This window comes from Ambystoma mexicanum, chromosome 13 (assembly GCF_040938575.1).
Source record: "Ambystoma mexicanum isolate Mex_15411 chromosome 13, UKY_AmexF1_1, whole genome shotgun sequence".
NCBI lineage: Eukaryota > Metazoa > Chordata > Amphibia > Caudata > Ambystomatidae > Ambystoma > Ambystoma mexicanum.
In genome coordinates this window covers 241,411,723-241,424,252 of record NC_090938.1, presented here as the reverse complement: position 1 = coordinate 241,424,252, position 12,530 = coordinate 241,411,723, and the positions used below count along the sequence as shown (strand labels likewise).

Genomic DNA, 12,530 nt, shown 5'->3' with positions numbered 1-12,530 from the left:
GAGAGACAGCATCTTACAGTGCGGCAGCCGTGGGTTCTCAACCTCTAGGTTGAAGGCAGAAGGCCACCCTCTACCTTCACAAAGCAAATGCCCCTCCATACAGTAGGCAACGTGGGCCACCTGCACCCATTGAAATATCCCTTTGCCCAATCAGAGCCAAAGTACAACAACTGAGATAATGTCTTCACCTAATCAGAGCCACTTTACATCAAATGAGATCAACACCACACCCACAATCCTCACGGTATGAGGTAATAATATTGCCACATATATGGTCGCCATAAATAATATCGCCGGTAAAATGTCGTGGCGATATTATTTGGGTGACCATGTATGTGGCGACAAGGAAAAAACATTTAAAAAAAAATAATAATAAATAAATACATTTAAAAAAAATTGGGGGTTGCTGGGGTGTCCCCCGCATGTTCCATGCAATAATGTTGCCACAAGAAACCATTTTTCGGCGATATTTTTGTATGGCAACATTATTACATGGATCCAGCCTCACAACGAGACCGCCCCCTCTAAAGTAACTTACTTAAGTAATTATAATAGTTCTTTTATAAGCAACTGTATATCAACCAAGAACATCCCCTGTTCAACCAGGGCCGCCCAACATCGACCAAGATCACCCCGTCACCCAGAGCCATCCTAAATCAACCAAGATCATCCCTTTACCCAGGCCAACTGTACATCAAACAAGATCATCCATTTACCCAGGTCCACTCTACATCAACCAAGATCATCCATTTACCCAGGGCCACTCTACATCAAGGAATATCATCATTTACCCAGGGCCATTCTACATCAACCAATATCATCCATTTACCCAGGGCCACCCTACAACAACCAAGATCATCAATTTACCCAGGGCAACTGTACATCAAACAAGATCATCCCTTTACCCAGGGCCACTCTACATCAACCAAGATCATCCACTTACCCTGGACCACTCTACATCAACCAAGATCATCCATTTACCCTGGACCACTCTACATCATCCAAGATCATCCATTTACCCAGGGCCACTCTACATCAACCAGTATCATCCATTTACCTAGGGCCACCCTACAACAACCAAGATCATCCACTTACCCTGGGCCACTCTACATCAACCAAGATCATCCATTTACCCAGGGCCACTCTACATCAACCAGTATCATCCATTTACCTAGGGCCACTCTACATCAACCAAGATCATCCATTTACCCAGGGCAACTGTACTTCAAACAAGATCATCCCTTTACCCAGGGCCACTCTACATCAACCAAGATCATCCACTTACCCTGGACCACTCTACATCAACCAAGATCATCCATTTACCCTGGACCACTCTACATCAACCAAGATCATCCATTTACCCAGGGCCACTCTACATCAACCAGTATCATCCATTTACCTAGGACCACCCTACAACAACCAAGATCATCCACTTACCCTGGGCCACTCTACATCAACCAAGATCATCCATTTACCCAGGGCCACTCTACATCAACCAGTATCATCCATTTACCTAGGGCCACTCTACATCAACCAAGATCATCCATTTACCCAGGTCCACTCTACATCAACCAAAATCATCCATTTACCCAGGGACACTCTACATCAAGGAATATCATCATTTACCCAGGGCCACCCTACAACAACCAAGATCATCAATTTACCCAGGGCAACTGTACATCAAACAAGATCATCCCTTTACCCAGGGCCACTCTACATCAACCAAGATCATCCACTTACCCTGGACCACTCTACATCAACCAAGATCATCCATTTACCCTGGACCACTCTACATCAACCAAGATCATCCATTTACCCAGGGCCACTCTACATCAACCAGTATCATCCATTTACCTAGGGCCACCCTACAACAACCAAGATCATCCACTTACCCTGGGCCACTCTACATCAACCAAGATCATCCATTTACCCAGGGCCACTCTACATCAACCAGTATCATCCATTTACCTAGGGCCACTCTACATCAACCAAGATCATCCATTTACCCAGGTCCACTCTACATCAACCAAGATCATCCATTTACCCAGGGCCACTCTACATCAAGGAATATCATCATTTACCCATGGCCACTCTACATCAACCAATATCATCCATTTACCCAGGGCCACCCTACAACAACCAAGATCATCAATTTACCCAGGGCAACTGTACATCAAACAAGATCATCCCTTTACCCAGGGCCACTCTACATCAACCAAGATCATCCACTTACCCTGGACCACTCTACATCAACCAAGATCATCCATTTACCCTGGACCGCTCTACATCAACCAAGATCATCCATTTACCCAGGGCCACTCTACATCAACCAGTATCATCCATTTACCTAGGGCCACCCTACAACAACCAAGATCATCCACTTACCCTGGGCCACTCTACATCAACCAAGATCATCCATTTACCCAGGGCCACTCTACATCAACCAGTATCATCCATTTACCTAGGGCCACTCTACATCAACCAAGATCATCCATTTACCCAGGGCCACTCTACATCAAGGAATATCATCATTTACCCAGGGCCACTCTACATCAACCAATATCATCCATTTACCCAGGGCCACCCTACAACAACCAAGATCATCAATTTACCCAGGGCAACTGTACATCAAACAAGATCATCCCTTTACCCAGGACCACTCTACATCAACCAAGATCATCCACTTACTCTGGACCACTCTACATCAACCAAGATCATCCATTTACCCTGGACCACTCTACATCAACCAAGATCATCCATTTACCCAGGGCCACTCTACATCAACCAGTATCATCCATTTACCTAGGGCCACCCTACAACAACCAAGATCATCCACTTACCCTGGGCCACCCTACAACAACCAAGATCATCCCTTTACCCAGGGCCACCCTATATCAACCAAGATCATCCCTTTGCCCAGGGCTGCTGTACATCAACCAAGATCATCCCTTTACCCAGGGCCACCCTATATCAACCAAGATCACCCCTTTACCCAGGGCCACCCTATATCAACCAAGGTCATCCCTTTGCCCAGGGCTGCCGTACATCAACCAAGATCATCCCTTTGCCCAGGGCCACCCTACATCAACCAAGATCATCCCTTTGCCCAGGGCTGCCGTACATCAACCAATATCATATAATTCCTTTGCTCAGTAGGTGCCACTCTACATCAACCTAGTTCATCCCTAGTTCATCCCTTCACCCAGGGGCAACTGGGGATCGCCCTGTCTCTCAATCACACCCACCCTACATCAACCAAGATCATTCCTTTGCTCCAACAGAGCCACCCTACATCCAGATCTAGATCATCCCTTCTACCAGAGCCATCCTACATCAACCAAGACCACCCCTTCTCCTACAGACACCTAACAGAAACCAATATCATCCCTTCAACCAGAGCCACCCTACATCAACCACAATCACCTCTTTGCTCAGTCAGAGCCAGCATACATCAACCAGGATAATCCCTTCACCCAGAGTTACCCTTCACGAGCAAAGAACATCCCTTCACCCAGAACCACCATACATCAACCAATGTCATCTCTTCACACAAACAGAGCCAGCATACTTTAACCAAGATCACCCCTTTGCCCAATCAGAGCCACCTTTCATCAAATGAGAACATCCTTTCACCCATTCGGAGCCACACACGTCAAACAAGATGATCCTTTTGCTCAATTGGAGCCATGATGCATGAACAGAGATTATTCCTTTGACCAATCGAAGCCAGCTTATGTTAACCAACATAACCCTTCACCCAGTCAAAGCCACCTTACTTCAACTGAGAAGATCCCTACATCCCATTGGAGCCACAAGCATCAACTGAGACGATCCCTTTGCCCAATCAGAGCCATACTGCATCAAATGAGATGATCCCTTTGCCCAATCAGAGCCATACTGCATAAAATGAGATGATCCCTTTGCCCAATCAGAGCCATATTGCATAAACTGAGATGATCCCTTTGCCCAATCAGAGCCATACTGCATAAACTGAGATGGTCCCTTTGCCCAATCAGAGCCATACTGAATAAACTGAGATGATCCCTTTGCTGCAATCAGAGCCGTACTGCATAAACCACTCCTACATCAACTTTACGCTGGAGTAGAGATACCCCAACATGTTGTGTGCCTCACCTGCAGCATTAGAACATCCCATCCTGGTTTCTCTCCATTTGCTCGCATCTGTGCCGCTCGGCGCAAGGTTTACCTTCAGACCTACTCGAAAGGTACTTACCTTGAGAAACCAAATTACCCGGCAGAAAAACGGATAGCCTCTTCTGGCCTAACCTTCAGCATCTTCAGCCATTCCGTCACAAGGATCTACATACATCTCTGCCAGTGCACCTCAGTACCAACCAGCAGTACCAGCTGCTGTTCTGTCCCATAGACCCACGCATGACTCTGCCAATGTACCTGACTCTTAACCTGCAGCACTCCTGTTGTACCATCTGTAAGAGGGGTTTGCAACGTTTGGCTCTCTAGATGTTTTTGACTAAAACTCTCTGAATGCTAACGAGCATGATCAATGGCGAGGAATCACTTGAGATGTAATCAAAAACCACTGCAGAGCCACAGGCTGCATACCACTGATCTATGAGATTGCAACACCTCTACCAAGGCACCTCAACCTCTGTCCACATTCCTATCTGCTCCGGCACTGCTGAAAGGTGCTTGCATTCCTGGCCTGCAACCTCCAGGGTTCCAATATTGGGGCGCACCCAGAGATCAGCCAATTCACCTCAATCCTGACCCACAGATTCGCACGCTATTTGTACACTGGGACTCGGTTTCCAAATGCATCTCAAGAATAAGCAGCTGTGTCTTCTTTTGATGCGCCTCTCCCTTTTCTCTGCAGGGCGGGAGACATCTTCCTGAGTCATGTCCCGGTCAGCGCCTGCCTGCAGCTGTTTTCATTTCTCCGAGTCTTCGGATGATGAGGTAAGACCTCGCCCAAACGATGTAGGGCATACGGTTCTCACTACTTCAAGGGAATGGCCCCGTCCTGCAGCAGGCCATGCTATACCTATTTATTTTTATATAGCACTTCATGCCGGATTCCTCTCACTTCTAAGCACTGTAATAACAGGTGTCATTGGATTATTTTTTCAACCTTGGAAGGATGAAAGGCTGAGCCAGACCTGACAAGGGATTTGGACTTGCCAAATGAGGGATACCCCCATGTCCAAGGTCAGGGCTTAACGTGTGAGCACTCCAAATTCCTGCCCAAAAACGCCCATATGTACCTCTGTAAGCTGGCCCTTTGCTTTTAAGAGGATGCCAATGCTATTTAAAAGCAGTCTTCGAAAACTGAATGGCTTAATTGAAGCTGTAAATCACCTCCTGGTGTAATACACATTTCTCAACCGTGTGTGCATTCACCCACTTGATTTAAAAGCGATGTGTGTCCTGGCATCTGTTTCTTTGGTCTGAATTCCTGGTAAAAACAAGCATTGGCAAAGCCAAAAAGTTGGGTTTATGTTGTGTTATGTTATCTTATATCATCGGCATTAGACACGCATTTGCATGGTCTTGCCATAATATTCCAGATGTTGTCATTGTATAGACAGGAGGTACCATTTTAGCAGTATCTGGCACATGCCTATCCCATGCTTACACAAAGCCAAAACTACAGGCAAAGGCTTTACCAATACATGTTTTAAGTGTGCAGTGTCCCTGGCGAAAGTACTTTCATTTAGAAATGGTAGCATTTTCTTTTTTGAAGGAAGGAAATTGAAAATTCCTCCATAGGAAATACCACACAATTAAATTGTTTTATTAAACATGAAATTCTTTCACGAAAAATAAAACGTTCTTGCAAACAGATGAATTGGGAGCAGTCTCAGCTTGAAATTCCGATTTTGTCATTTGCTTTCTTTTGCACACCTTCTGCACAGGATCCAAAATGCTATCAATGGGAACTTCCCTTATAGCAAAACTGAAAAATGTGCGCTTTTGATACCATTTTTAAGTTATGAAAATGTTTATCAAATATCATCAAATGTGGACTTTAGTGTATACTTTAGTGCCAGGGAACAGTGCGCGCCAATAGGACCCTTTACAAAACCAAATAAATTAAACTAATGTGCCATAAATTAAGGTTATCTGGATTTAGTTAAGTTTCATGAATGTGTTAAAAATGTCGAGAGAAAGTAATTTTCACTTTCCTTTGTAATTGTAAAGTGATCTTAACTTGAGCAGACACAACTTCACTTACAGTCAACATGGGCCCTATGGTGTCACTGCCCTGGAGGCCACGCTTTAAACATTGGCCACCATTAAACACCTCGATAACAGTTTCTCACTACTCAAGCATTCGGAGTTATTTTAATAAAAATGATAATGTATTTCTTATACATTAAGATCCCCTCTGATTCCTGTGTCTCTTTGTCCTCCAGTGGCAGCAGCCCTGATTTTATTGCGGCTGGACTACTGTAATTCACTGTCTCTGGCCCAACCTAAGGGTCTCATTCAGTGTCTTCAACACCTTCAGAACATGGTGGCCCGGGCAGCTACTGGCACCCCTTATGGTGCACACATATCTCCGGTGCTGCGCCCACCACACTGGCTCCCTGTAAATCAGGGCATGTCCATCGCGCCATACATGAACAGGGTGCTGAGTTCTTGCAAACTAAATTTCCACGCTATGTTCCCAGTCGTCAGCTGCGCTCAGTCTCTGCTAACCTACTTATCGTCCTTCTGTCCATCGTATGAGGATCAAAGGTAGGGCTTTTTCTATAGCCGGTGCTAGACTGTGGAACGAACTTCCCCCATCAATAAAAAAACGTTCAAACCATTTGACTTTTAGGAAAGCTGTTAAAACCTTTCTTTTTTAGCAAGGTTCTCGCTCTGTTTTCTAGCAGCTTCTGCTTTGGATGCTGCCTGCCTCTCAGCGCCAAGATACCACTGGTGGCTGTGCGCTTAAGAATGAACAGTAACATAACATAACATTTTATGACGCTACACACCCATAGGTCTCAGAGCACTGGAATAGCAGAAAACATGATTATCCCACGCAGTGGTACTCAATTTGACCTCGTAAGGATGAAAGGCTGAGCTGACCTTGCTGGGATCCAAACCTGCAACAGCAGGCTGAGAACAGATCTCAGGGGCAAGCACGTAGCTCGCTGTGCTATCTGACCAGCTGTTATGAGCATGCACGCCACACTGGCAATGTTGGTCAGCACCAGAAACAGTTTTGCAACATGAAGAGTTCTTCACAGAGGCATACTCACTCCCTCTGCTCTTGAAAACAACATCAATCACAAATTCAACAAACATCTTCCTCGGCAACTTCAAACTGCCAGGGATTCAAGCCACTAAAAGCACCAAGGATGCTCTCCTCCACCTCCTGTCTTTCCTAGACATAAAGAAAACAAGTACTGAACCCCACCTGCATCACATGAAACATACTCAACTTGTCTTGTCAGCATCCAACCTGAGACAATATTTTATCCCTATCCTACTACACTAGACAGTACATAATGCCATCACATCTTCCTTATACCTACCCTCCCATGTTATGATATGATATGGCATGGCATTTGTAAAGTGCCTATACACAAGTGTTTCCATCCAACATGGAACAGGGTAAGCCCATCACGACATCCAGGCACTCCTTTAAGGATTTCCCCTTTGGGACTACTAAACACAAATGAGCAATTCTAATCAACCCCACCACCCCAATGTCAACACTCTTTTATCAACTCTCCAACAAACCATGAAGGAACTGGTTGATGTAAATATGCCCTTTAAACTACATCGCGTCAGAGTGAAACCACCTGGTACAGGGAACAACAAACCAACAACAAGTGTACAATCCGATGACTCAGAAAATGCTGCCCTGAAACACTTAAGAACGAGGTCCTCTTCACCCTGAAGGAGTCATACCACAAGCACCAGTCTATCATCATCAAGCCAGAGGTGCATATTACTCACCAGCTATCTCAGTGGTTGCCAAGTGCAGTAAAGTTCTCTTCGCAGCAGTCAAACACGGCTCAAAGCCACTGCCGCAACCAGTAATCCTTGAATCTACAGAAAATGTAATGCTATTAACCACGTTTCCATCAGCAAGATAGATAGTAAGTGTACAGTGATATAATGGCATAATAAAGAAACCCACTCCCCTCCATCCCTAGGATCTTGTTGGCGCCCTTGCATTGGGTCATTCCCAAACATTTCAAATACACAAACAACGAGGCTGAAAATGCTGACTTATTTTAGTAGAATTTATTGACATGTTTGCACATTTTGTGCAAATAAATAGATAGGGAGTGGGGTAAGGGAATAGAATAGGATGGAGGGAATGTTGGGGGACTGCTGGGGTTTGCATTTTTCAGGCTCAGTATTTTTTATCCGAAATGTTCTGCCACCCTAAAGCAGATCAAGGGGGCTGCCTTCACCCCCAGGGTGAAATAATAAATGTTTCACTCATGCAGGAAATCTGCTGAAATACCCTAAAACTAGGCCTAATCCTCTCTCTCTCCTCAAAAACGCATCATGGACTCAGACACCTCACCAACGCCCTCCTCCCTGGCATTCTGGCAAAGCAACTGTCGCCACTTAGGGACACCCAACACGCAGCATGACTCCTAACAGAAAACAATACATTCAGCCACAATTCTCCCTTCCTATGGAGCTGCAGTGGCATCCCATCCCAGCCAGATTACTCTTTAAGATGGCGTGCGTCACCTATTTAGCAACCGCCGCTCGCACACCTGCCTACCTAGCTGCAAAGGATTGTAGCTCAGGTGGATCGTACTCCTCCAGGAGCCAGACCATTGCTCTATTTTAGATGAAACTGGCACACAGGCTTTCTCTGTTACGGCCGGGTCTACTGGAACATTTGCACCCGGGAAAAACAGATTGACCAATCACAAACTGCCCTTCCCAGGTGCGATTGTGCAATCACTGCCTGCACCCGCGGCATAAAATAGAAAAGGGACCCGCTCCCTTTTTGGATGTCAGTGGCCCTTTTTGAACATGTTTTGGTATGGCTGTCATCATCCAAAAAGGGACCTAGTCCCTTTTCCATTTTAATGGCAGCAGCCATTTTCTTTCCTTTTTTTCTCTGTCGGGAGATGGGCTTGCACACTCTGCTGCGAGCTGTTTTCCTGACGGAGATTTTTTTTTTTTTTTTTAAACCATTCGCATCCCAGTTCATCGCCGAGGCCCTCGCTACGCTCGGGCCTGCATTGGCGAGGGCTGGCCAGCCGTTACCGGCTATGTCAGCCACCGCTGCGGCGGTGAAAGCTACACTATCCCTGTGGCAATCCGTACCATACCAATGCCATTGCAGGTCAGGATTGAATTCAAGACCTTACTCTTCAGTCAATGCCTAGGTGTCACTATGGCTCATTGCATTCCTGCATCATATCCCACCCCTTTGCTGAACCTCCCGTAGAATATTATAATAAACCCCCCTTACTCATATGTTACACTTAATGACAAGTACTGAGAATGATTCCTAGCTAGGTTTAAGCTATATAAAGCCCAAATACAAAACTCATGTGAGGCTGGCAGGAGATGGGCACACAGACAAGCCATGCACTCCATTTAGTGAAACAGATTGCTTCTCTACTGTAGACAAGCAACAGAGCCAACTGCTACATGGATATCAACATTGATGGAAAGAGAACAATGTGCACAATTGGGCAAATCAAACAACACACAAATTGTCAGTAAAAAGCTGTATATATTTTTACTCTATGCCTAGCAAATCTGCCTTACAAAATAATCTAACTTAATTTTAAAATACAATATGTTCAATTAAATACTTTAGGTGCAAATGAGATACCCTCCAACAGCAATCTAGAACTCGATGACGGAGATGTAGACATTGGCACCAGTAGATGTAGTCTTAATCCCCCATTACCCACATCAAGAAAATATGCCAAAGAACCTTGTCTCTATGCCTCATCTGGCAAAACTGGGAGTGCATACAACAGTGACTCTTAAGACAACCAAGTTCCATATAAATCTAGAAAAACAACTGGGTGCTTCTGTATTCCCGGGCAGTGTTTAGCAATGGTTCAGCTTGTAGTGTTGGGATTTGCTCAAGTAGCAAGATGTGTTATGTAACATTGGGGATTCTGGATGTACATGGGCAACGGTTGAAAACTCTAACCAGGCCGCAGTTTGAGTTGCCAATTTCGTTAAATTGTATTTTAAATGTTTTAAAAGTATCATTTAATCAGTAAATTTGCAGGAAATTAATTCCGCAAACATGGTTTTGTGGATTCCAAAACCCACAGACCCCCTGAAAAACAAATCTGCAAAGGGACTGTTAGTGCAGTTATTTTAGTTTTCTATTAGTCTGCTAATAAAATCTAAAGCAAAAGCCTATCTGCGTTTTTTGTAAGAGCAAACTAAGTGGAAACCTAAAATAAAAAGTTATGAACAAGAGGTGTCCACTTATTTTTCTAATAAAGATTTTCTGCAAATTATATTGTAAAGGCATTTCTTTTCACCAAACAATTTTCTACAGTTTATCATTTTTTTTCTTATAAAATAAATCCTGCAAATTGCCTTTTGGGTGATTTATTTTTTAGCAATTTCACTAGAGGCATAAGCGGGATAAAATTCACAATTTGTGTGAAAAATGTGGACTTTTGCCCAATTATTCCGGCAGAATTTCCATTTCATGCCACCTTACTGCTGATACCATGAAGTTTACAAAATATTGTCAATTGTCTCTTTCATGACTAACTTGTTAAATCCTATTTCAAACCATGCATCCACCCATTCATTCATCCATTCACTCATTCTCATTCTTTCTCTTATTCTAGGAAGTCAGGAAGGATGAGCAGGAAAAGGAGGAAAAGGAGGAAAAGGAGCCAGGAGTGGCGGCTGTGCTGGCCCCAGCCGCCATTGTTCTACACCACAGAAATGAGCAGCAGAAAGACCGCGAGAAGCAGAGGCGCATTGTGAGGGAGCGCGAGAAGCGGAACGAGGCAGACAAACAGAGAGAGCGGCAACGGCAAGCAGAGCAAGAGCGCCAAAGACAGAGAGAGCGGCAAAAGCAAAGGGAGAGAGAGCGAGAGAGGCAGAAACAGGCAGAGAGACAGAGGCAGAAGAAAAAGAAGTAAATCAAAAAAGAAGGACAGAGGAAGAGGATGATGGGAATCGAACTGAAAGAGGAGAGGCACCAGGACGGGCAGAAAGGAAAAGGGCAGCGAGAAAGAGGTAACAGAGGAGAGAGGAAAAAGGGAGACACATGCAGGGCGTGTCTCAAAGCAAACCAGTCCTCGTTTTTGGTCGCCCAAAGGCTAACTTTGACCTGCTCATAGAGGAGCCTGGCTGCTTACTGTTTCAAAATCATTCTGATTTTCAAGCCAGAACATTTTTCTGCACCAAAAACCTGCAGTATCTTTACTTTCCCCAAAAATATAAATGAGCCCAATAGTGAAATAGTTATGCAAGGGAACACGACAATTAAAGATAGTGAATTTGGCCACTTGGTTGCACATTGCCTCTCTGAATTCAGCTAGATAAAATGGGGACCAGACCCGCTTCCCTAACTCCAGTTCATTCCTTACCCTCCATACCTGCACATGGCGCCTCAGTACCGGTGAGCTCCTTCGTGTAAGTTCAGTCCACTCCTGCGACATGTACAAGAGGCAAAACCAACCCACGTTGACGGCCCAAGGCACGCTGCCGGCTTCAAGGAAGGCACGCCATGTCCGCCAGTGTCTCCTTGAAGAAGGACTTTAAGAAACGTGTACTTTTGCCCTCTGTATACGTATATGGATTTGTATGTACTCTTAAGTCATTTGTATTTTTGCACAACGCACATCTATATGTGCTTGAGGTTTAAGGGTCGTTAACCCTGCAATAAACTTATTTAATGATTATGATGTTGAAGAGGGTCTGAGGATGGTGTATTTGAAAGATGTAGACAGGAATGTTGAAAGATTTTGGCCGAGTACAGAATTTTTGAAAATAAAATATCTTTGTTAACAAAAAAACAGAAATATACGATTTCAGAATTTAATTACATCGAAAAAACAATTTTAACGAGAAAATAGTTGAACATATACTAAAAAATTAAATATTTGCAACTTTAAAAAAGTACGCCCACTGAAAAAACTGAAATTTGAAAACGTGTTTGGCATATGTTTGAAGGAAAATAGATTACGCCACGTGGGTGGGAGGACTTACAAATGGTGTTTGCTTTGGGGGCGTGGGGGATCCACACTTCTCTCCATGCAAAGTTGAATTCGTTTTTTATTGAGATGGACTTTCAAGAGTTTCATGAGTAAAGTTTAACGTGTGCTGGCAGAAAAATTGTGAACTTTGGTTTTTCAGACCCTGAGTTTGCATCGCAATCAAAAATATTTAAAACAAATGATTTTACATTGTAAGCCTTCTAACAAAAAAGTACTACTTTTTAGCATCCCTTGCTTTGCCATGCTAGGGTCTGCTCTATGTAGTGTCAGATGTGTCTGCTATCGATGCCTCTGACGGCTCCCTGCACTAACCCGCTCAAGTGATTTGTTCTAACACAAAATACGCATACCAACTAAGCCACCCAC

At 44.3% G+C, this 12,530-nt stretch overlaps 1 protein-coding gene across 3 annotated transcripts in view; it reads left to right on the top strand.

Annotated features, from left to right (window-relative positions):
- Window positions 1-11,849, top strand: part of LOC138521139 (putative uncharacterized protein DDB_G0271982) — a 38,229-nt gene extending 26,380 nt beyond the window's left edge. For 2 of the 3 annotated variants that reach the window (XM_069633713.1, XM_069633714.1), the window contains exons 2-3: window positions 4,856-4,938; window positions 10,785-11,849. In XM_069633713.1, the coding sequence (XP_069489814.1) occupies window positions 4,879-4,938; window positions 10,785-11,084 (360 nt within the window). In that variant the 5' untranslated portion in view covers window positions 4,856-4,878 and the 3' untranslated portion in view covers window positions 11,085-11,849. The remainder of the gene's footprint in view (window positions 1-4,855; window positions 4,939-10,784) is intronic. The other variant, XM_069633712.1, reaches the window with a different exon arrangement.
- Window positions 11,850-12,530: the final 681 nt, after the last annotated feature.